At 50.0% G+C, this 25,092-nt stretch overlaps 1 protein-coding gene across 1 annotated transcript in view; it reads right to left on the bottom strand.

The window, feature by feature from the left end:
* Positions 1–717: 717 nt before the first annotated feature.
* TXNDC16 (thioredoxin domain containing 16) overlaps positions 718–25,092 on the bottom strand; it is a 38,286-nt gene continuing 13,911 nt past the window's right edge. Inside the window, exons 10-21 of the mRNA XM_064422845.1 lie at positions 24,840–25,006; positions 24,462–24,522; positions 22,860–23,004; positions 22,024–22,170; positions 21,537–21,596; positions 15,117–15,285; positions 14,668–14,804; positions 10,141–10,225; positions 6,000–6,138; positions 5,284–5,444; positions 3,255–3,445; positions 718–2,292 (exon numbers count right to left, since the gene is read on the bottom strand). Of these exons, the coding sequence (XP_064278915.1) occupies positions 2,006–2,292; positions 3,255–3,445; positions 5,284–5,444; positions 6,000–6,138; positions 10,141–10,225; positions 14,668–14,804; positions 15,117–15,285; positions 21,537–21,596; positions 22,024–22,170; positions 22,860–23,004; positions 24,462–24,522; positions 24,840–25,006 (1,749 nt within the window). The 3' untranslated portion in view covers positions 718–2,005. The remainder of the gene's footprint in view (positions 2,293–3,254; positions 3,446–5,283; positions 5,445–5,999; positions 6,139–10,140; positions 10,226–14,667; positions 14,805–15,116; positions 15,286–21,536; positions 21,597–22,023; positions 22,171–22,859; positions 23,005–24,461; positions 24,523–24,839; positions 25,007–25,092) is intronic.

A 25,092-nucleotide genomic window follows, 5' to 3' on the forward strand; every position in this document is an offset into this window, starting at 1 on the left:
CCCATCCCATCCCATCCCATCCCATCCCATCCCATCCCATCCCATCCCATCCCATCCCATCCCCAGCCCCCATTTTTGGGGTGTTCCCAAATGTTTCCCACATTTCCTGATCCCCCTGAATGGGGCTGTGGGGCTTTTGTGGCCCCCAGAAAACCACAGCAAAACAGCCCAAACATGAGAGTTTCCTCCCTGCTGACAGCACAGAAATGGGGGGAGATGTTCCAAACAATCCAGGAAAGGAGGGAGCAGGAGGGAAATGCTTTTCCTTTCTTCTCTACTCTCCCAAAAATGCCCGTTTCCCAAACCCATGGTGTGGCATCACCAGCACTCGGGGATGGAGAGGGATTATTTCCCAGGGGCTGAAGTGCCAGAATAAAGGGGCTTTGCACTGGGATGGATTTTGGGAAGGAATTCTTCCCTGTGAGGGTGGGCAGGCCCTGGCACAGGGTGCCCAGAGCAGCTGTGGCTGCCCCTGGATCCCTGGCAGTGCCCAAGGCCAGGCTGGGTGGGGTTTGGAGCACCCTGGGATGGTGGAAGGTGTCCCTGCCATGGCAGGGGTGGGATGGGAAGGGAATTAAGGTCTCTTCCAACCCAACCCATTCTGGGACTCGATGCTGATGGCCAGGGACAGCAGGGGAAGTGAGCAATGTTCAGTTTATGGAACCCAGCAGCGCAAGGACCTCGTGGAGCAGAGGAATGACGGGAACACACGAAGGATCTGCTCACACCCTTCCCCTGGGAACCATGCCTCTGATCAGCAGGCTGCAGTTTATTCCTTTAAATACATACATTTTGGCTCAAAGCCTGTCACTCACTCCAAAAATGGTCTCTCTCAATTAAGGGCTTCCAGGACAGCCCAGGACTAATGATCTATTTCTGGGTATTTCAAAAGACTCACAGCCACGTGTGCTGCTTGCAGAATCAGAAATACTGAGTTTGCAATGCTCTCAGCAGTCCCTTACCAGGATTTTTTTCCTCTTCCCAGTAATTTTTCAGAGCCTTAAGGAGTAGGAAGAGGATCTGACTCTCCCAGCACATCTCAGCAGTGCTGTGGAAGGGAGATGTTCATTGAAGGGATGGTCATGGAACCCTAAAATGGTTCGGGTTGAAGGGACTTTAAAGACCATCTGCTTTTAATCCTCTGCCATTTCTTGTCCCAGGAGATGTGCAGAGGCTGGAAATCCACTTCCCCAGGTTTTGCATCTCCCCACTTAAATTTTGGATGTGAAGCATCTCCATCCCACCTTGGAAAGGTCTGGCCTTGCCCTTCATCTCCCTCCCCTCTTCCACAGCACTCAGCTTTCCACAGACCTTGCTCCCTGCACCATTCCCAGCTCAGGAGGCACCAACCTTGCTGCTGTCACTGAGAGCAAAGACAAATGGAGGCTGCAAATAGCCCCTGGGCTTGTGACCAAGAAAATGCCAGCAGTGAGGAAAGCCATCTCCCAACCTGCCCACCCTTGGGATTTGCTGGCAGAGCTCTGTCCCAGCTATTCAGGACTGTTGTGTGACCTGAGCTCTGGCTTCTGGAATAAATCTGCTTTGAGCAGATCCCTCCTCTCCCCTGTGAGGATGAACACATGAATTCAGGTCACAAGTCAGGTGTAAACACAACTGGGGGCTGCTTGGAGCAGCCCTGCAGTGGTGGAATGCTGGCTCCACAGGGTTCCAAAGCAGATGGAATTGCAGGACTTTCTGTCACACATCAGTAGAGCTTCTCTGGCAATCAGGGAGGAGAGAAATGGGCTTTTTAAGTTGCAATCACTCACTCCTTCCTGATGAGGGGCAACTGAAGTGACTCTGAGACTTGGGGGATCTACAGAGCAGGGCTGAATTGTCTTTTCCAGTGTAACTTGTTGCTTGATGAGCTCCCAACACTCAGCAGCAGGGAGTGGCTTTTCTTTTCACCATTCCTTGACAGCTGAAACCTCTTCTCTCCTTGGAGGAAAGGCTGGGAAAGCGCCAGGCTTTCAGGGCAGCCCCACACCTGTCCCCACGGCAGCTCTCAGAGCTCGCTGTGCCTCTTGCCCTGCCTGTCCCTGGCTGCCAGCCTCGGGGCTGTCCCCCGCAGGCCCCTCCCAGGGACACCGGCTTCCTCTGCCGTGCTCTGCTGGGACGGCTCCTCCCGGGCGGCACTGTCCCCTCCAGCAGTGTCCCCTCCGGCGGTTCTGGGCCGGTGCTGTGCCGGGGTGTCCCCGGGGTGAGGGGACAGCTCAGGCACGGATGGCTCCATCATCTGGAGGAAGTCATAAGCAGGGAGTGGTGGCTTCCAGTCTTCCTCAGACAAGGTACCTGAGCAGGAAACACAGTCCCAGTTAGTAGGTGGAGAGTTATGTCCCACCTCCATGGATATTTCCCTTTCTAAGGAATTATGGCTTTTTTCCCCCCATTCTAATGAATACAAAATTAAAAATCTTTTCTGAAAGATCAGAGAACCACAGAACAATCTGGGTCGGAAGGGACTTTAAAGATCATGTCATTCCAACCCCTGCCATGGCAGGGACACCTCCCACTGTCCCAGGCTGCTCCAAGCCCTGTCCAGCCTGGCCTTGGACAATTCCAGGGATCCAGGGGCAGCTACAGCTGCTCTGGGCACCCTATGCCAGTGCCTCACCTCCCTCACAGTCAGGAATTCCTTCCCAAAATCCCACCCATCCCTGCCCTCTGGCAGCCATTCCCCGTGTCCTGTCCCTCCATGCCTTGTCCCAAGTCCCTCTCCAGCTCTCTTGAGGAAGGCAGATCCATGCTGGCTTCCTCCAAAGCCTCTTCAGGCTGAGCAAGACAGGAGGGATGCAGTGAAAAGCTTCACAGCACAAGCCAACCCTTGATGTCCTAAAGCCCCCAGTAAAACACCAGCTCCCTCATCCTTTCCCATCCAAAAAGAAATGCAGGAAAGTGCCTGAGGAGCAGCTACTTCTTACACTGTCAACTGGGAGCTGGGAGGTTTTTTATTAGCAAGCTGTGGCTGGGAATGGGAAAACACAGCCAGATTTGGGGATTATCACAGGGAAAAGATGTCAATTCCAAACTATCCACGTTTGGCTCTGAGCTTTAAACAGTCCCAAAGCAAACTTGGGAGTGTGGGCATTCTCTCTTGGCTGGACTATTTGTACTTCTGCAGCTCTAACAAGCAGAGCTGGTTTTTCCATCGTTAAATTCCAGGGCAGACAATTTATTGCACGTAGTATCTTCTCATAAACACACTGGAGCTCACAGTGTGTGCTTGGGAACGTTATAAACCTGTGCCCACTTACTGCTGGGAATCTCCAGCCCTGCTTGGAGCTTCTCCAGCCACGACAAGATGTTCATCTCAGTGATGGACTGCTCTGAGGGGAACCTGAACACCTGGCCCCCATAATGGAGGTTCACCCAGAGGAGAAGGGGCAAGGGAGGAGTGCTGGAAAAGTACGTCCTCAGGATCCCATATCCCACTGGAGTCTTCTTCCTGTTGGGAAGAGGAGATTCAGGTTTGGCAGCACAACTGGACTGAGAGCCAAAAAAAAACACCAAAGCCCTTGGGTCACATGCAGCAAAGCACAGTTTGGTGGGACTGCAGAAGCATCATCCCTGGGAGTTCCCTTTGAACCATCCCTGGAAGTGTTCAAAGCCAGGCTGGGCAGGGCTTGGAGCAACCTGGGACTGTGGAAGGTGTCCCTGCCCAAGGTGGGCTTTCAGATCCCTTCCAACCCAAATCATCCCAGGATTCTGTGATTCTAAGCACTGTAAATAAGCCTGGTGCTTAAGGAACCTGTTAGGATCCAATGGAGAGAGAGCAGACAACAGCCTGGATGTGTGAAGAAATCCTTGAGCAGGACAAAGTCTGTAGGACGATGGGTGGGAGATGTTTTCCACCTTAAGCTTCTAAAAACAGGTGGGACAAGAGTGGGACAGGGCCTGCAGCCCCCCAGGGTCAGACCCTGTCTGCAGGGACAGCTGCCAGCCCCCTCCAGGGCAGCTGCTGGCACTGCAATTCCACAGGGATGGAAAGGCAAATTCCTCAGGTGACACAGAGACAGTGAAAGCAGGACATTGAGACAGAGGGACAGCGAGCCCACAGAGGTGCTGAGACATTCCAGAACTATTTTAAAGCTCCAGGTCTGAGCTGGATCTTGCCCTGGGAATGAGGGCTTCTTTCTAGGATGAGGGACTTTTGACAAGGACATGAAGTGACAGGACACAGGGAGTGCCTCCTACTGCCAGAGGGCAGGGATGGATGGGATACTGGGAAGGAATTCCTGCTGTGAGGGTGGGCAGGCCCTGGCACAGGGTGCCCAGAGCAGCTGTGGCTGCCCCTGGATCCCTGGCAGTGCCCAAGGCCAGGTTGGATGGGATATCTTGGACAGTGGAAGGTGTCCCTGCCATGGCAGGGGCTGGAATGAGATGATCTTTAAGGTCCCTTCCACCCCAAACCCTTCTGGGGTTCTGCCCTGCTTTGTGGCAGTGCCATTCTGCTCTGGCACAGGAAGGCTTTCTGTGTCTCAGGAAGGCAGAGCAAAGGCAGATGTGTAGGTGGGGAAGTTCCAGGGCTCTCATTTCTGCTGCATTACTGGCAGCTCCATCCCCTTCCCTCTGAGCACATGTGCATTTTGCCCCTCAGCCAAACTCCAGCCCACGCTGGTCACCACTTCCCAGACTTCAAAGCACGTTATGATTAAGCCTCTGAAGTTTCTCTGGGCTTGGGCAAAACAAACAGAGGCCAAAAATTCAAAATGCAACTAAGAAGAGGAGGATTAAAAAAAAAAAAAAAAAGAAATCCCCTTTCCTACATTATTCTATTTCTTAGGTCTTAAATTAATTTTGTTGCTTGAATATTTTTTAATTTATGGGGTTCTGGTTGAACTGTCTTGTGAACATTTTCTTTCCCCAGTCAATGACCAGTCATTCCCTCTAATTGCTGGTGGAAAATCACCATAAGACATTCCAGGAGGGCAAATTTCCATTTTTTTTTCTTCCCATATGCACTTCATTCCATCCCAAAAAAATATGCAAATAACACCAGACCCAGGGTCAAGCTACTACAAGCACTAGAGAACATTTTCCTCTATTGAAAACGATTTCTGCAATCAATTAAATATTTACTAATTTTACTTTGTCAGGCAATTTTTTTGCAGTTGCCCAGAACACTGAGTGAACCATTGCTCAATGGTTTGACCTCCAATTCCTGATGATTTCAGACCAAATATTCACATTACCAGCTCGTGTTCTCAGTAATTGCAGCCTCGGGGGTTTTTTCTGCAAGGCTCAGGGTGAGTTAACGGAAAGAAGAGATTTTCAAACACTCACAGGTTCAGCCAGCAAGCCACAAAAGCCTGCTGGGCTCTTCCTTTTGCCAGCTTCAGCATTTCCTTGCTTTCCACCTGACTGATGTCATCAGCACTGAACAGGATGAGAAAGGGCTTTCCCAGCTGCAAGTACTGGGGCAGGTTTGACACGGTGATTTCTGGCTGCAGAAGATCACAAACAAGAAATTGGGGGTTATGGGGAGGAGGAAACAGGAGAAAATTCCAATTTCTGCTCTTACATGAGGGTGCAGGGGCTAAGCAAGGCTGCAGGGTCTGTGTGGAATGTGGGAAGCAGGAACAGGGCTGGGATTTTGGTGCACTTGGAGATGTCTTTGCCCAACCCAAGTGCACCAAGTCTGGGAGAAGCTGTGAGCTTGGAGATGGGGATGTGAGCAGAGCAGGCAGAGGCTCCAAAAGGCACATGGAAAAAGCCCTGGGAATAGGGAATAGACCCAATAATAATGGTGACTAGCAGGTGAGTGACTCTGAGGCCAGTCCCTCAACTCCAGGGTCTCCTGCTCCAAGACCACACAGCAAAGAGCAGACTAGCAGATTTCTGTCCAGACTGCCTGCTCCAAGCCATAAAATTGGAAAACAAACTCGGCATGATAAAAATAACAAGCGGACACGGCCGTTCCGCAGAGCTCCACGCTATAATCAGGGCTCTGCAAATGACTGCAATGGAAAAAAGGACATTTTGATTTTATTTTTACTCACAAAAATGTCCAGCAGTTCGTATCTGATCATCTGCACCATGTCCTGCACGCTGTGTTTGGACAGAGCGATGCCTTCCACGCTCCGGCCAGCGCTCCGGGCCAGGAGGAGGGCAGGGGGGGACACGGAGTATTTCTGGGATCTGAAAAACAGGGATGGGCACAGGGGTTAGGACACAGCCTGTCCCAGACTGCAAGGCAAGATGTATTCTATCTGCCATCTGTATGGCAGCTCTCTTCTGTTAATTGGGCAGTGTTTCTTTATCTCTTCCACACCCACTCCTCCCTCTGGGGGGACATCTGCTGATACCAGGCTGTGGAATGTCCCTGCATGGCTGATAAGAATTCCAGCATCCACTGGGAGATGTGAGCCCAGAGGGAGGAGCCAAGCATTCCTACCTGGATACAATCTGAGATCCTGGGACAGCAAGGCAGCTTCCCCACTGGATTTCCCAGAGGAACAGCTGCCTCTTCCACTGGATCTTCAGAGGCAGACTCCACCCTTCTCCAGGACCCCTGCTCCAGCAGAACCACCCCTGACACTGCAGGAGGGCTGAGCCACAATTCCAACTGGATGCTACAGGATCCCTGCTCCAGCAGAACCACCCCTGACACTGCAGGAGGGCTGAGCCACAATTCCAACTGGGCTGCTACAGGATCCCTGCTCCAGCAGAACCACCCCTGACACTGCAGGAGGGCTGAGCCACAATTCCAACTGGGCTGCTACAGCATCCTGACCCACAGGTGTCAGGTTGTGCTCTGACTCTGTCAATGTTGTTTTCATTTCCTGCATTGTCTATTTTATTTTTTTTTATTTTCTTCCCTAATAAAGAACTGTTATTCCTGCTCCCATATCTTTGCCTGAGAGCCCCTTAATTTAAAATTTATAACAATTCAGAGGGAGGGGGATTTACATTTTCCATTTCAGGGGAGGCTCCTCCTTTCCTTAGCAGACACCTGGCTTTCCAAATCAAGACAACCCCAAATGTGCTGCACACAGAGCTGGCATCTTCCTGGAAACATGTCCCATCCCTGGAAGTGTCCAAGGCCAGGTTGGACAGAGCTTGGATCACCCTGGGATAGTGGAAGGGGGTGGAATGGGATGAACTTTAAGGTCCCTTCCAACCCAAACTGTTGTGGGATTCTGGGATTTTATCCCTACTTCTCCTTCATTTTCCCACCTACACCTGGGTGATGCAAAAACCCACCCAGAGCTTCACTCTGCCCCCCAGAGAGGTGTCAAGGCAGAGGTGTCAGATTCCATCCAAGGGACACAACCCACACAAAACAACCTCCAGGAGATCCAATTTTTGTCTCAATGAAGAAACCCAAAAATGCTGGTGTAGTCCAAGCCCCACACTGGAGCAACACACACAGGCTGCACCCACCCACTCCTGGTGGAGGAGTCAGATGATCCTTCTGGCAAGAGGGTTCAAGGTACTCAAAGAAAAGCTGAGAAAGTGGGAAAAGCAAAAATAGGAGAAGTCTGAGCAAAGAAAGGGCAGGGGGGACATCAAGCCAGGACAGCAATTTTCTGGAAGGTTGAGGAACTTCAGCCCTAGAGGCTCCAGACAGCACTGCCCAGAGGAAGGGTGTGACAGGGGAAATCAGCTGCCTCTGCAGTTTTTGTGGTCATGTCTGGTTTGTTTTTCAAAGGCTCCTGGCAATTTTTCAAAGGCTGTGACACCAAAGAATCCCAGAATGGTTTGGGTTGGAGGGACCTTAAAGCTCCGCCAGTTCCACTCCCCTGCCATGGGCAGGGACACCTTCTACTGTCCCAGGTTTCTCCAAGCTCCATCCAACCTGGCCACTTGGGCACTTCCAGGGATCCAGGGGCAGCCACAGCTTCTCTGGGTACCCTGTGCCAGGGCCTCACCACCCTCACAGGAAGGAGTTTCTTTAGGTCATCAATGACACAGCAAGTGGAGGGAACTGCAGATAATTCATCTCCATGGTGCCCAACTCTTATGGAGGCCTCTCCCATCTTCCATCACAGCATTAATGTCTCTGGGATTAAAACACCCATTGCAAACTTCACCATGAGCTGATGTATTTACAGTTGATTAAGTGTAAAAAACCTTAGGGCAAAGTAGGGCAAAACCCTAAAAAATAATTAATTCAGGGATGTGGAACTTATTAAACTTCTATGGGTTTTACAGAGATTCTTTGGCTTGATCATGGCCCAGGGGAGTGAGGACTCCTGTTCCCTGTATCTAAAATACATACCTTTGATAAGCATCTGTGATGGGGTGAGGCACTGGAAGGATTCCAGAGAATCCTTCTGTCCCTGGATCCCTGGAAGTGCCCAAGGCCAGGCTGGACAGGGCTTGGAACATCTTGGGTTAGTGGAAGGTGTTCCTGCCCATGGCAGGGGGTGGAACTGGATGGGCTTTAAGATTTCTTCCAATCTAAACCATTCTGGGTTTTACTCTATGATTCTATGAGGAAATATCTTATAGAAAAACCACTAAATTCCCCAGCTACACTCGATCCTGAAATCCCTTCTCCTCTTCCTGGTACTGAGGGGTTGTGCTGTTGCTCACCACAGCTTTCTATTTATACAGCAGGACCATAGAGTCTTGCATTTCAATCAAAACCATCTGCAAACAAATACTTGGCAGGAATCTCTGACAATAACAACCTCATGCAAAGCATTTCTTCCTCAATGCCTTTTCACCCTTCATTAGTGACCAGCCCAGCAGGTGCCTGCTGAGCAAACATCTTTGCTCACACCAGCCTTTGTGTATCCTGCAGCCTTTTTTCCTCTAGAAAAGGTCTACAGGTTGCACAAAAGGGGAATCAGCTTTCTGTGACCTGGGAGCCATAAATATTTTCTCCTTGAGCACTGAGCTCAAGAATGGCTTTTCATTTTCTGAAGAAGGGAAGTGAGCCTGGCTCTTGCATAAGGAATTCCTGTAAGTGTTTACTTTCTGCTTACAGTTGAGAAGTCCATCAGCTACAGTAGCTTCACCCACAAATCACAGCCAAAATCCAAATTTGGCAGAAGGACTATCAATATAAACTGCAGTAAATATTCCTGCTAAACAGGAGCAGGCTGCAGACTCCAGGAGCAGGGAGGTGGATTCTTGCATGTGTCAGCTCTGAGAGAACAAATGCTTCTTCTACTGGTACCTTGAGAGATCACCCTGTCCTCTGCTGTTTTTTTTTTATTCTATCAGCTGGGCTGAAATCCACAGGGAAGAGAAGTTTTAACTGATGCCTGGAGCACTTTGGTTAATAGAGGTGTATTCCCAAGGTACCTGCATTTTTATTCTCCCTGCTCACCACGAAAATGCCCGTGTCTCATCAGGAATGCATCACACCTCTGAGGAACTAATGAAAATAATTCCCTGCTGCACTGCAGGCTGTTAAACCCACACCTGGAAAACAGGCCAAGGACCTCCTGGGATTTTTAACTCTGCCTTGATAGCTAATTCCTGATGGAAGTGAGATGCCAGGGCAAGCTGGAGATTCCCCTGGATCCAGCTGCATTTCTAGGCACTGCAGGACCTCTCACACTCCAACCCAAAGGACTCTGTCCCTTGCTGGAGTCTTAATGACACAGGTAAGATCCCATTAACTCCCACCTGGCTTCAAGTCAAGGAAGCAATTCCACCAGGAATGCAGCTCCATGGCAAGACAACATTTATTTATTTATTTCCCAGCTTCCAAAGCCTTTTCCAGCACCCAGACTCCATGTCCACTCCACTCCTAGCCCAAGTAGTCACAAGCAGCTTCTTTTCTGCCTGTTCTTGGCACTGCAGTGACTATCCATCATTTTTTCCTCATGGAAAGAGAAAGGCAGGACTTTTCCTCCCTCACACACTGATGGTGTAATTTTCCCAGCCTGTTTTTTATTTTCAGAAAGGTTTGCTCCTGTTTGTGTGAGGAACACCACCACATCCATGGGGGCTGAAGGACTGAAAATGAAAGTGAATCTGAACAGGAAGATGACCATGGACAGGCTGAGAACCAGTGACAGAGCCAAGGTGACAATTCCCTTTGGATGAGTCCTGGCCCATCTCCCTGCAGGAAAAAGTCACTTGTAGCTGTCCCTCAGCACAGTGACACTTGCTCCAGGCACTGCCTTTCACTGAGTGCAGATCAGCTTGGACTGTTCTCAAAGAAAAAGAGAAACCACTTACAAAGCCAAGGCATCATCTTCAAAATACATCCCCATCCTTACGTGGCCACTTAGGATGTTTCCTGCCTCTTCAAAAGCTTCCCTGGCTGGAAAAAAAAGACAAAGACACAAGAATAAACAATAGAAAGAGAGGTGTTGAGGTTTTTTCCTGGAAACCTGATCCATGCCTGCACACATAACATCCTGCTAGAGCAGATTTTCAGGAACTAAACCAGGATTAGAGGCTCCCAAGAAATTACTGCATCTCAGGGCTGCAGGCCATGGGAGGAGGAGCAGGCAGAGAGCAAGGATTAGGGGGAAATTCCCATTATCAGAACAGTTTTTGCTCTTCAGCCACCAGCACTGAGCCTCCAGGATCTGCAGGACAGAGGCACTGCTGGAAAATGAAATGTCTTTAAGGACTTACAGTCTGTAAGCGTTCTTGGAAACAGGAGACCAATTATAAGTCTAAACAGAAATCTTATAAATCCCAGTGACCTTTGAGAAATGATGGATGGTGGCTTTACTGGAGCAGGGCTAAGAGCCTGGAGATAAACCAACCTTTCCCTCAAGTGTCTCTTGGTTTATCCAGCTCTTCCCAGCAAACTGGGGCTGTTGCAGGGTAGGGAAAAACCAGGCTGGGCTCTCTTATCACAGCTGAGGCAGAGAGCACAGCTCCAAAACAAAGCTGGCTGCAGAGCTGGATTATTCCCTCATAAAAAGCCTAAAATTTCACAGAATTCCAGACTGGTTTAGGTTGGAAAAGACCTTAAGTTCATCTTGCTCCACCCCCTGCCATGGTCAGGGACTCCTTCCATCAGAGCAGGTTGCTCCAAGCCTTGTCCAGCCTGGCTGTGGTTTCAGGCAGTGGATCCAGGGAAAGCCAAGCTCTGTGGGAACATGCAAGGCATGGTGGGGAGCTTGTGAAATGCAGAGATCAGAGCTGCAGACAGCTGCTGCCAAAGGTGGGGGGAGAACAGGGAGGATTTCAACACCACCACTCCCCTCCTCCTCTGCACTGAGCAACTGAAAGCAACAAAACCAGTTCTTCTGAACCAAGGAGAGAGAGAAACTTCACTTTTTGGAGAAGCCAGGGGTTTTTTCTGAGAATTAAGGGGGTATCTTAGATATGGCCATGACATAAATTGCTGTCACACAGCAGTGACTGCTCCTCAGAACCTTCACTGTCACAGCACAGCAGGCCAGCCCAAGCTCCTGGGAGCAGTGACTCAAAGCTCAATAGATGGAGCTGCCTCTCAATTGGTGACTTTTTGGTTCTTTGATTCCTGTTTTGCAGCTACACTCAAAGCTGTATTTTCCACCGTTTCCCATGTGGCCCATAAACTTTCATTTAAATTGTTTTCCTTTTTAAATGGAAGGAGCTCCTTAAGGAGTGGCTCAATGAGGGCTCAGTCATTATCATAGAATCTCTGAATGGGCTGGGTTGGAAGGGACATGAAAGATCAGCCAGTGCCACCCCTGCCATGGCAGGGACACCTTCCACTGTCCCAGGCTGCTCCAAGCCCTGTCCAGCCTGGCCTTGGACATTTCCAGGGATCCAGGGGCAGCCACAGCTGCTCTGGGAATTCTCTCTCAGCCAGGAATTCCCAATTCCCAATCTCCCATCCATCCCTGCCCTCTGGCAGTGGGAACCATTCCCTGTGTCCTGTCCTTCCAGACCATTGTCCAAAGTCTCCAGCTGCTAAATGATTTCCAGAGAAATCATTCCTGGATGTTTCTTTCCAGCTCTTCTGGTGTTTGGTTACGTGATTTTATCAGTGCTGAAAGAAAAGTTCCCATCCCAAGTTCCTCCACCAAGCTTTTAATCCTCACTTGAGATATGAGCTTGTCTTGAAGTGCTGCCCTGGGTCAGCCCTGGCTGCAGGAATTCCCTCCTAAGTCAGGACAACCTCCAGCAATACCAGGCTTATTTTTTGACCTGATTATGTCCTCCCTCCCCATCACACTTCCAAGTTCTTCCCTAATTCTGTCCTAGACCCAGAGCCACACACCAGCCCATGTTTCTCCAGTTTCTTTGCTTTGTACCCAAACCCCCCCAAATTCACACAGCCCCACTGCAGACAGGAAGCACTTTGAATAATCCATTTAAATATTTCCTAGGAAATCAGTCCCCCCCAAAGTATGATTTTAATTCCCTGAGGGGGCTGACCATGCTCTGCAGCACAATCCTCGAGCTGGAATCCCAGCTGCCCTGAATTGCACAAGCACAACTTCACTGCTTTGGGAACAAGAAGAGCTCAAGCTGCCTGATGAGGAAGGGTCTAAAATCCCTGCAGAGCTTTGGGAAGCAGGATCTGAGCCCCACTCTTTATCCCTCAGGAAGGAGGCATCTTCTGAACTTGCGCTCCAGCACAGCAGCTCCTGTAGCATCTCTCCTGCCTTCCTCACTTGGCTTCCACTGATGCTGCCAAGCCCTGTGAGGCACCAGAGTTCAGGGATATTTTTAAATATTTTCAATTATTTAAATATTTTCAAATATTCCCGAGGGTTTAGGACAGTTTTACTTTCTAGGATGCTTCCAGCTTCTGCATCAAAACCAAATTTCTGTCCTAAAAGTTCTCTGAGTCTCCAGGAAAACCTCGTTCATTGCCCTCATAACACAGTCACCTCTTCCTAGTAAATTTTATTTAGGATTTTTCCATCAAGCCTCTTTTAGCTCAGACCCCACAAAGGGCTTCTTAGCATAGTCCTGATGCTAAGGGTTGGAAAACATCCAGGATGTTTTTAGCAGGAGATCTCACTGCTCTGTCTCAGTTCACCAGAAATGACAATGACCCCACTCACTGCTGCTCGGGGTTAGAGCAGGAATTCTGCCATGAGAAACTGGTTGGGAATTCCAGATAAATCTGCAGGTTGGTAAGAGGAACAATGTGGTTCTCCTGACTCCAGCCTGGACAGATGCCAGAACAGCTGGCTCCAGGTTCCTGCTCCCTCAGGCTGTTCTGCATCACAGCTCCAGCACCCCCAGGAAGTGGCTGGAGAAGACATCACAAATTTCATCTCCCTGTGGCTGAGTTAGCCAGGCTGAGGATGCCATTCTGGATTGCAGAGGGAATGTGCCCTGAGGGAAGAGGCAATCCTACAGGATCCACAAAAGCTGTCTGGAAACCCCCAAAGTTCTTGTTTGCGTGGAAGGGAATGAACAACTTCTCTGCAGAATCCCAGAAGGGTTTGGGCTGGAAGGGACCCCAAAGCTCATCCAGGTCCAAACCCCTGCCATGGCAGGGACACCTTTCACTGTCCCAGACTTCTCCAAGCCCTGTCCAACCTGGCCTTGGACAATTCCAGGGATCCAGGGGCAGCCACAGCTGCTCTGGGCTGGATTAAAGGTTTTTTGGGATCAGTAGGGTTTCCTGCTGTATTTACCAGATTTCCAGAGGAAGGCAGAGATTTTGCTCTCAGCTGGCTCAGGGAACACAGCCCAAGCATTTTCTAGTTGGTTCCAGGCATCCTGTCTTGTTCTTACCTCTTCCCTCTGGGCCCTCTCACGTGAGAAAGCAGCTTGGTTTGCATTAAACCAAAGTTTAGAGGCACGAGGGAGCTTTAAAATGAAAAATAGTCTGAAAGTTTGATCTTATGTAAGATCAGGAAGTTCTCTATTTTTAAGACAGCAATTCCCAGGGGGAACTGGCAACAGAGAGTCTGTGGGATTGCAAGATCTCAGCTCCCAGCTGAGGCCCTGGCACAGGGTGCCCAGAGCAGCTGTGGCTGCCCCTGGATCCCTGGAAGTGTCCCAGACCAGGCTGGACAGGGCTTGGAGCAGCCTGGGATGGTGGAAGGTGTCCCTGCCATGGCAGGGGTGGAATGGGATGAGCTTTAAGGTCCCTTCCCACCCAAACCATTCCATGATTCTGTGATTTGCCTGAAGTTCTCTCTCCAGACTGGCTTTATTCCCTCTCCCTTGGCAACACATTGCATTTCTGTGTCCATCTATTCCAAAATCCACAAGTGGATTTCATTGAGTTATTTCCTTCCTTCTGGTGCAGGAAACTCCTGTTTTAACTTCTTGCTGTTCTGTTTTTTTTAAAAATAAAGGTTTTGGATTGTGTGATACAAGAAATGGGGCTGCTGCTTCTTCAAGAGAAGCCAGCAAAATCCAAGAGTGGATCTCTTCCTTTTTTAAGGAAAAATATTCTGGGACATGTTGTACATGGGCTCCAGGAAGAGGCTGATGGATCTGGGCTAAACCAGAGGCTTAAAGGGAATTTAGTGCCAGCCTACAACTACTTTGAAGGGACTCATAAAGAGGACAGAGCCAAACTCTTCTGGGAAAGGGGCAGGAGGTACAACAGGGACAACAGCCTTGGCAAGTTCCTACTCCCACAGTGGGTGCAGCAAACCCAGCTGGCAGCTGAACATCCTCTGAGCCAGGGTATGGACCTGAAATCCCACACCTGCTACCCTGTCACTGTACAGCTGGAAAGGGCAGTGCCAGGCAGGCTGTGCTGTGAACTCCCAACAGCTGGAAGCAGCCCTGTCCCCCCAGGAATGAAGCTGGAGAGGGCTTAACCCACCAACCCCAACAAACCTTCGCTGGTGGCCGAGCTAAAAACTCCCAGGAGTGAGGGGTGCTGGTGGGATGAGAGCTCAGATGGAAACTCCCCTCTTAAATATCCTTCTGCTTCATCCATGGTGGCCAGCTTCAGTGGGCAGGAAACCTGGCTCCTGTGGAAAGGCAGAGAAAGAACCTGGGCTGTTGTCTTCTCTGCTTTTGGGATGAAGAGACAACAAGGCAACCCCAACCCAACAAGGCCCCATCACAATGGGACAAGTGTGACACCTCATTAGAGACAAAAATTACCATCTGAGATGGTGATAATTATCACCAGAGAGGTGCTGGAGCAAAGAGAGAACAGCCTGAGCCAAACTGAGAGCCTTGGGATCCCCACTAAAAATAACAGAGAAGGAATTCCAGCAAAAAGACAGGCATGGTGACAGAAGATGTGGCAGATGTCCCACTGGGGATTTGTCACTCACAGCAGGATGAAGCTGCTCAGCTCTTCAGCTCCCCACATGCCACCATATGTCACTGACTGCTGTCCCTCCCTGTAAATCCTGATGGTGGGGAACTGGGTGACATTCTCCTGGGAGCAAAGGCCAGGCCAGTCCCAGCAGTTCACCCGGGACAGCAAAACCCCTGGGGTTCCTAGAGTGGAAAAAAACATACTCATGAATGATATGAAAAACTAAAAACAACAATCGATTGGTTGGAAAATAGAGCTTTTTATTAGCTTAGTGGATATTATTGTCTATATTTGTATTAAATCTACCAAAATCCCTTTGAGTCCAGCCCATTTCCCTCTGGAAATCACTCATTCCCAGAAACATTCACATCTGACTGGTGACTCCAAGCAACACCACAAAGTCCTGAGCTGTCCAGGAGCACAAAAGGCAGTAGGGAAAGGTACTGGAAATACCTTAGGAATAAGGCCAAGAGAAAGAAATAATGCAGGCACTCACTTACAGGAAAGAGGGAAGATAAAGCTTGGCATGATGGAGGAGGAGGAGGATGCAGCCAAGGATTTTGCATTTCTTAAGCTGCTCAATATTGAAAAATCTCTGTTCTACCTCAGACATGAAGCCAAATGCACAGGGAGCAGCTAAAGGGGATGGAAGAGAGTGCTCCCATCCTCTGCCCTCAGGCACAGGGTGGGATTCTTGGGGCTGTCCTGAGAGCCAGGAGTTGGGCTGGATCATCCTTGTGGATCCCTTCTGAGTCAGGATTTTCTGTGATCCCACCCAAGCCATGAGCAGACACTTGTAGGACATGAAGAAAGGGGTCTCACAAGTAAGGGAGTGGGAAAGGAAGAGCACTTGGGAATTACAGAGCAGTCAGTCCAACTGTGGGTCCTGGGAAATGTCCCAAAAAGGCTTTTTATGGGTCTCACCAACACAAGAAACTCAAGGGGTTGGTAAGAAGTGAAACAAATGAAAAGTTGGTTCCTTGAGTGCTCTCTATGAGCCCAAGATTTGTGCAACTCCAGCATTTCCTTCAGCAAAGACTCATGGAGTCACAGAATGTTTGGGTGGGAAGGGACCTTAAAGCTCATCCCATCCCACCCCTGCCATGGCAGTGACACCTCCCACTGTCCCAGGCTGCTCCCAGCCCTGTCCAGCCTGGCCTGGGACACTCCCAGGGACCTTATCAGCCTTTCTTTCCTCTTTGGGCTGGGTGAAGCCCAGCACAGGCTGCTGTTGGTCCATGGCTAAGCCTGACCTAAATCCTGGCCAGCTTCACTCCCTCCCTTCCTTGGCTTCCAGCCTCACCTGGGCTGCCTCAGGGGCTTGACCAAGGACAGTGTGCAGCTGCCCATGCCCAATCTCAGAAATCTTCATTCCTTCCCCAAATCCTTCTTTGAACAGGACTCAAAAGCTGCATGGGAAAGATGGGATAAAATCTAGAGACAAGCACACACATGGAGGCAGACCATGGCAAAGAATCTTCCAGAAACCAGGGTTGGGGCAGATGATGAGGGTTTCTCAAGAGAAACCAGCCAAGCTTTCTTCTCTCCCTGTCCTGGGTCTGATTCTGATCACTATTTTCATTAAAGGCCTGGCTGATGGAATAAAACACATCCAATCTGGTTTTGACCTCAAGCCTAGATGGGCAGAAAGTAATTTGAATAAAGACAGCAGTATTCCATGAGGAGAAACAGGATGCAAAGATACCACCAGTGCTGCAGGAAAGGGATGGACACTCAACAGCATCTGCAGCCCATGGAAAGAAAATTAAGTTCTTCTGTCCTGGTGAAACCTCTGCAGAGCCCAGCAAGTCAGCCTGGGAAACACGTTTCTGGAATGGTTTAAGCAAATGAGAATCTGGAGCAGACTGGAAGAATTCTTTCCTGAGGAAAAACCCAACCAAGTTTGGCCTGGAAATCACCAGTGAGAGAGAAACAATAAAATCCACCAACCCCTCAGGGGTGCTCTGAGGGGCAGTGGGGGCACTGGGCAGGGTCAAGAGCAGCCCATGCCAAGGTGGGGAGGGCTGACCAAGCATTAGAACAAGTTCCTGAGAACTGAGCACAGCTGAGTGTTGCACAAACGTTGTGCAGAGGAGTTGTGGACTCCCTAACCCCTTGGAGGGTTCCAGGCCAGGCTGGACAGGGCTGGGAGCAGCCTGGGATAGTGGAAGGTGTCCCTGCCCATGGCAGGGGTGGAATGAGATGGAGATTTAATGTCCCTCCCAATTCAAACCCTTCTGGGATTCCATGAGGATTTTTACAGATGGGGGTGAAGGCAGAGGTGACCTCAGCAGGAGTTCCTACTCCTCACCCCTGTATCCTTGGCCTCCCACAGGACCATTTTCTGCAACCTTCATTTGAGGTTCTGCACTGCAGCTGACATGAGGAGTTTGCTGTTCTGCCTTGTGTCAAACTCTTGTGCAGAAAAAGCAGGAAGCAGCACAAGTGAAAGGCCTGCAAATCCACTCAGACAGGCAGCAATTGTCAAAACACTCCACGAGAGCAGAAATGGTTTGTGTCATTCCCAGACTCTGCAAGAAGATCTCAAACTGAAAGCCTGACCTCAGATTTACTTCACACCTCTGATCCAGTATAGCTGGTTCTCATCATCTCTTACCACATCATCTTGTGTCTTGCCCAACTCTGGAAAATAATTCCATGGAAATGGGGCTTTGATGTCCTGTTAAAATCGAATTGTGAGGCTGCTTGAAGCTTTTTCAAAGATGAATTTTGATATTTGGATATTAGCTCAGGGGATTATTAACCATGTGCTCTGAAGGAGCCAAATCTGGCCTGAAAAACATCTGGTGCAAGATGGTTCCTCTCCCAACTTGCACCATAATGACTGAACAAGCAGAACTTTCAGGAACTGGGTAACTCAGCAAAGGACTGTCCAGCCCTGTGGGCACTGCTGAGTGGGAAGAAAGGTGAAAGAGAAACATAAAATCCTCCCTGTGGTTTTAGGTGCTACTAAACCCAGCAACAGCAAGAACCTCTGTCCTAGAGGTCTTAAAAAACCAGGACAAGACAAACCATCAATGCCACAGGGAACAAGAAAAATGAGGAATCCCTTGAACTTATAATAATTTGAACTTATATTTAGAAGGCAGGACTGACATGGTGCATGAGCATGTTCAGGGAAAGGAATGGGGATGGGGAAGGGTGTGGAGCACCAGGAAAGGCTGAGGGAGCTGGGAAGGGGCTCAGCCTGGAGCAAAGGAGGCTCAGGGGGCCCTTGTGGCTCTGCACAGCTTCTGCCAGGAGGGGACAGCCAGGGCTCTGCTCCCAGGGAACAGGGACAGGAGAGAGAACAGCCTCAGGCTGGGCCAGGAGAGGTTTAAATTGGATATCAGGGAGAATTCCTTCATGAAAAGGGTTGTCCAGCCCTGGCACAGCCATCCAGGACAGTAGTGGAGTCCCCATCCTGAAGGGATTTAAAAGCTGTGGGGATATGGAACAGTGGTGGCCTTGGCAGTGCTGAGGGGAATGGCTGGACTTGGTGATCTTGGAAGGTTTTTTCCAACCTAAACAGCTCCATCATTGTGTTAAAAAACAGCTCACTTGAAGAGCTGGTCCAAAGGCTACAACATGAAAGACAAGTTATGTACAAAGTGCTGCACTCCAATACAGAATGGGAACATCTACCTGGAAAACATCACACAATGAACCCTGAAATCCTCACTTCAGCATTAGGCTCCATGGATATAAATTGCTAAATCATGCAGCTGATTTTCCTGCCTTTGAGCTACAATTTCACCTTGTCTTTGTAAATCCCTGGTCAAGAAGACTCCAGGAGCACAGAGGAGAGAAGCAGAATCATTTTTCATCACAAAATATTGCTCTTCTTAGATACTGAGTTCCTCTCTTCTTTGCAAAAAAGGCCAACAACCCACCCAAGAAATGCTCAGCACTGTCTCACCTTCACATCCTCTGCTCTTAAGCCTGCTGCTTCCAAAAATTCCCATCTTGCAAAAGCAAACCAGAGGTGCAGCAGTGAGCCCCTGGGGGACTGGAAAATTCTTGCTCTGAGGGTAAAACATGCTCAGTTCAGCAAGGCAGAGATGCTCCTCTTTGTCTCCTGCTAAACTGGATCTCTCAACAAATGGAAAACACTTGAGGGCTGGAAACTTCACTTGGTGAGGATGTGCTGAGCATCTGGAATGGGATGACTCACAGGTCATTGCAGTCTCCAGCCTCCTCCATTCCCCTGTGTTTGATCACACACGGCCTAGTCTCAGTGCCATTCTGCACAAAGAGTTGGCATGGGGAGCAGGACCTGCTTCTGCAACTCAAGATGTGCCTCCAGCGTGGGTGATTCACTCCTCAGACAGCTGCCTGTGGATTCCCAGCCCTTGGGAAGGAAGCTCCACCCCAGAGCAGGCAGGAATACCAAGCATCTGGGCAACTGAGAGTGCCCCAAGCCATACCCCATGTCCTATTCTCAGTCCTGCAGTTTGAGGTCTTCTTCCTGCTCCAGCCATCACTGAGAGCCCAGGGAACAGCATCTTCTGAGGTTTTCCAGCTCCTCTGGTAGTTGGTCCTCCCAGTTCCCTGAGGCTCCTTCAGCAGCAGGGAAAAAGGATCTCCAGATCCACCAGTGCAGCTGTTGTGTGTCTGCTCCGAGGCCATGGCAGGGAAAGCAGACTGGAGTCATTCCACAGGGTCACTTCTGGCCTGGGAGTCTTTGGAGAGCCCTCAGTGATCACAGAGGAAAGGCCCTGACCCCAGGCAGTTCATGATCTGTGCTGAGTCTGTCTGTGGCTGCTTCCCTGCCCTGAGATTGTTATCAAGTGATTCAGAACACCCATGGTGAAATCCTGGCCCTGCAGAGCCCACCAAGGGTTGGCCACTGGCTTGGGAAGGGGCTGGGTTTTACCCACAGACCCTCCTGTGGTGTTTGGGAAGGGGCTGGGTTTTACCCACAGACCCTCCTGTGGTGTTTGGGAAGGGGCTGGGTTTTACCCACACACCCTCCTGTGGTGTTTGGGAAGGGGCTGGGTTTTACCCACAGACCCTCCTGTCTTGCTCCTCTAGCTGGTCTGGCTGCTGGGGAAGTCCAAAAGAAACCCCAAACCACCACCAACCCCACAAACAACAACCTCTCCTGTCCCTTCCTGTTTATTCCTGGGATTTCAGTGCAGATCAAGGCTGCTGGTGACTTTCCCTTCATGCAGACCATGAATGCAGAGCTGCTTTCCTCCAGCCCTCAGCACTGCTGCAGCATTCCCAGGACAGCTTCTTGTAAGCAACTCCCACTGCAGCTGCTTCCCAGAAAACTGTGGGGTCCTCTGCACACACATTCATGTCCCCACTGCTGAATCCTGCAGGACACAGTCCTGGAAACCAGGAAAAATGAGCCTTGATGGAGGAAAAAAAAAAACCAAAAGAAGGCACAAGACACCTCCAGAGGTGCTGGAATAGCTCTTGCCCAGACCCATGTGATGGCCACACTGTGCCACAGTGGGATGAAGCCACCTCAGTGTCCCCTGCTGCCAAGGGGAGAAAAAAGGCACCTCTGGAAGAGATTAATCCCATGTAAGAACCCACCTCTCTCCACAAACCAGAGTGGGATGGGGTTGAAGGCCTGAATGTGGGGCTCACACTGCACAGACCTCCTGAAGGATCCCTCCTGCCTTTGTTGCCAGATCTCCTGATGTGCTGTCTCTAAGTGCTGCTGATTGTTCACCATCCCTGTGTTATTTATGGAGTTCTGTGGCCACCTGTGAGAGGTTCCCCAGCTGAGCCAGACTGCAAACCCTGGAGGCACCATCCCTGTAAAGGTGACATTGTCCTGCCCTGTGCCCTGGGCCTGCCCACTCCTGTCTGTCCTGTTTTCCTCCAAAGCCAGGGATAATCACAGCTCCTTTTTCCAGCAGAGCTGAGGTGCCACCCAGCACATTGGTGTGCAGGGCATCTCCTGGGCCCCATCCAACCTGGCCCCATTCAACCTGGCCTTGAATGTGTCCAGGACCATAAAGTCATGGAATTGTTTAGCTTGGAAAGCCCTCCAAGATCACTGAGTCCAACTGTTCCCCCAGCACTGCCAAGGCCACCACTGTCCCATGTCTCCAAGTGACATGGCTTTTAAATCCCTCCAGGGATGAGGACTCCACCACTGCCTTGGGCATCTGTGCTAGGGCTGGACAACCCTTTCCATTAAGAAATTTTCCCTAATATCCAGCCTAAACCTCTCCTGGTGCACCTTGAGGCCATTTTTCCTCCTGTCCTGTGTTTTTTTCTCTGTGAGCAGAGACTCTGCACAGATCCCTAAATCAGACACAAAGTTTCCTAAAACAACCTGGTGTGGATATGACTTTCCTTAGGAATCTGAGGGGGGAAAATGAGTGTACTGCAGGTGAGGGAATGAGGTACCATCAATGAGGTTCCTCCTGCCAGGAGGAGCAGTGGAACCCTGAGCCCTGGGGTTCCTTACCCTTCAGGTGAGCGGCCACCTCGGAGTACGAGCGCAGCACTGCCAGGGACACAGCTTCCCCTGAAACACAGGAGAGGGGAAACACAGCCCTGAGGGACAGCCAGGGGACAGCCAGCCCCACCTTGCTGCCTGACAATGTCACATTATGAATCTCTGCACCCTGAGGTGCTTCAAGCTCTAAAAGATTTGAAATAAATAAGGAAAATTGAACTTTATGTTTCATGTCTAGGCCAGCCCATGCTACATTAATTTCCCCTCTTGTCCCACATTTTTTCCTATAAAATGAAGGTTAAAAATCTCTTAATATCAGATTGATATCTGCTATTATCAGCCAGTGAGAAGAACTGATTTAATCTGATTGTTATTAGTTCCCATGGGAGAGGATGTGGCATGGATTAATGGTCCAAACTTGTCTCCAGGATCATGGAAAGCACAGAGAACATCCCAAAGGTACAGAAGGCACAGCCAGGCCACATTTCATACTCACAGCTGGCATAAAACAGCACCACTGTCCTGGCAGCCCCTGAGAGGGAAGAGTGGAAGTTCTCCTCTGTCAGGACAAGGACTTGCTCCAGGGGCAGCTCTCTCTTCTTGTCCCTGGAAACTGCTTCCACCACCTGGTCATCCTGAATATCTGCAAAAAACCCACAGATGTGTCTAGGGCAGGGGAACTGCAGCCCCCTGGGCCACCCCAGTGCATGATTTTGTCATTCAGAACCTCTCAGCAGAGATTTGGGGTGAGTGAAATCTTGTATGGGGAGAGCAGGCACAGCCACACAGACAAACCCCCCCAAACTGCCCCAATCCCATCTCTGTCCCCTGGAACAATACTCTGAGCTCCTCTAGGATCCTGCCCCCCTTTTTTTAAAGAAAACACCCCCAATTTTGCACAGAGAACAAATGCATTTTCAATTCTGCATTGCAGGGACCAGAGTTTTCTCCCTGGAGGAAGCAAGTCTGGATCTGCTCTCACAAAAACGTGTCTCAAACACTTCCAAAGGGATGGATGATTTTCAGATGCTTGTAGAGGACACAGTGCTGGGTACACTTTAACACCCCCATGCCTTTGGAGCATCCAAGAACATTCCTGTCCCTCACACAGCAACTGCTCCTCCAACAGCTCTGACTTTTCTCCCTGGTGTTTCCACTCAAAATCAGACCTGTGTGTCATATTCCAGCGACCTCAGAGAATGAAAGAGCCACTTTGTGGCCACCACAAAGTGACTGTGATGTTGCAAGTGTTCTCTAATGCTCTGCAATGCCTGAGGCTGATTGCACCTTCTGTCTGATGACAATCAGCTTTTCACTTGATTAATTGCACACCTTGATTGTTATTCTCTTTCTCATCCTCATCTTCCTCCTCCTCCTCCTGCTCATCCTCCTGGATTTGTTTCACCTTGTTCTTATCTTCCACCAGGGTTACAACTTCATCAGTGTCTTCCAGGACCAGGTACTGGATTGGCATTCCCTGAGGAAAACAATAAATCAGTGGGAGCACAACACCCCCTTTGCTTATTTTGTCTGCAGAGCAGACTCAAGGCTGATGGGCACCATCTCCCAACTCCTTATTTTTGGGATATGTCACAGATCCCTGAAGCTGCCAAACAGGGGAATGTCTGGGTTACATTTCTTTGACCCAGTTTCTCCTGTGCTTGAGTTTTTCTCACTCCAGGCTGATGCTTCCTTGTAAATGTAAGGAAAAGTGGCTATGTAATTAAATGTGGCTAAGAGGGATCCTGTGGTGAAAGTGAACACCAGCCCCATCTCCCAGCAGCCTAACTCAGATCCAGCACTGCAGGAAGAATCCCAGTGGCCAAGCAGGGAAGGAGAGCAGGGAATTACAGGGGCCATTTGGATGTCCTCTCGTTAGAGAGGTCAGGCTGGGTCTGAGGAGCCCATCACAGCCTGGGAAACCAGCTCAAAAAATCCTTTATCTCATGGAGCTCAGCCAGGAGAAATATTCCCAAGTGTACAGGCACTGGCCACCCATGGAAAGAAGCAAAAAAGCAACAGGAATTTCTCAGAAATGAGACCTTGTCAGCTTAAAACCAGTGCTGGCACCAGCTCAGACAAAGGCACTGGAGAGAAAATGGAAAGTACATCAGGAGCTGAGAGAAATGCCAAAGTGCTGGCACCTCCCATGGGCTCCCAGAGCCACCCAAGAGCACATCTCTCAGCAGGCCACGGGAAGCCCTCAGGGGATGCTCAGGTCTGATCCTGCACCTGAAATCACCAGTGGGACAGTTCAGGAAATCTGGGGCATCTGTGTTCCCTGGCATCTGCCAGCACCCCATTCCAGCCTGCCTCACAAGCTGGGTCAGGTCCCTCCAGGGTTTCACTCATCTTGATCAGCCTCATTTAACTCACACCTGCCCTTCTCCCAGCTCCCTGCCAGAGGCACTGCCTTACAGCAGCTCAGCACACAGCTTTGGCTGCTTGCTCTTTGTTTCACACTCAGGCCCTCTCCCATCTTTTGACACCATTCCTAAGGCCTTCTGAAGTCCAGATCTTTTGGGGAATTTGCACTTGGATGGGGTTCACAACCTTGTGTTGCCTTAAGGGGTAATGGAGATGTCATTCAATGTTTTGAACCCAAAATAAACTCACTGTTTTCTCCTTCCCAGCAGGCACAGTGGCTCTGCAGCACCCAAATCATGGAGTCATGGAAGGGACATTAAAGATCACCCAGTTCCACCCCTGCCATGAGCAGGGACACCTTCCACCACCCCAGGTTGCTCCAAGCCCTGTCCAACCTGGTCTGGAACACTTCCAGGGGTGGGAAATCCACAGATTCTCTGGATAACCTGGAAAAGACACCTCCCCTCAAGCTTCAGGGAATGCTGTCAAATCAACCCCAGAGAAGAGCAACATCCCACCACCCTGCCAGAGCTAAGAGGTGTCCAATAAAGAAATCCAGCATCCAACCTCATCTGGTGTCTTGAGGGCCACGTTTGACCGGTGCAGAACGTTCAGCTCCACGAGGTCCCTTCCAAAACACAAAGTGAACATTAGATGGTGAGACATGGAAGGTCATCCCTCCTCTTTCTGCCCTAATTCTATCACTGCTAAGTTTCCTCTCCAAAATCTCTCTTAGTTTTGAATATTTTCAGCAAAACTTCCAAATTAATACAGTTCTGGACAAATCCTTCAATATGAAACACCCTGTCACAGGATACAGCCTGGTTTTACTGCCTCTCATCCAAGTGTGACTGAATCCACTGACTGTCATCCTGGTGTGGGGGTAACCCAGCTCAGAAACCCCCCAAAAAGCAAGGAGAACCCAAAAACACCTGAGAGAAATACCTGGACAAAAGGGCAACTCCTGCTTTCCCCAGGAGCTGCCAGGCCACAAACTCTGCTGTCCTCCTGTCAGCCTCATAGGTCTCTTTCTGGCTCAGGATGAACACCAGGGGCAGCCCCAGCTGCAGGTGAACAGTGGAGATCTTCTCTGGGTCCTCAGCAACCTCTGTCTGGAGAGGGTTAACAGCCAGGGTTAAGCTGCAGCACAGCTCCATGAGTTGAAGGTACCTCAGCTCTTCCCCAGCCACAGAAATCC

This window comes from Passer domesticus, chromosome 6 (assembly GCF_036417665.1).
Source record: "Passer domesticus isolate bPasDom1 chromosome 6, bPasDom1.hap1, whole genome shotgun sequence".
Taxonomy (NCBI): Eukaryota; Metazoa; Chordata; class Aves; order Passeriformes; family Passeridae; genus Passer; species Passer domesticus.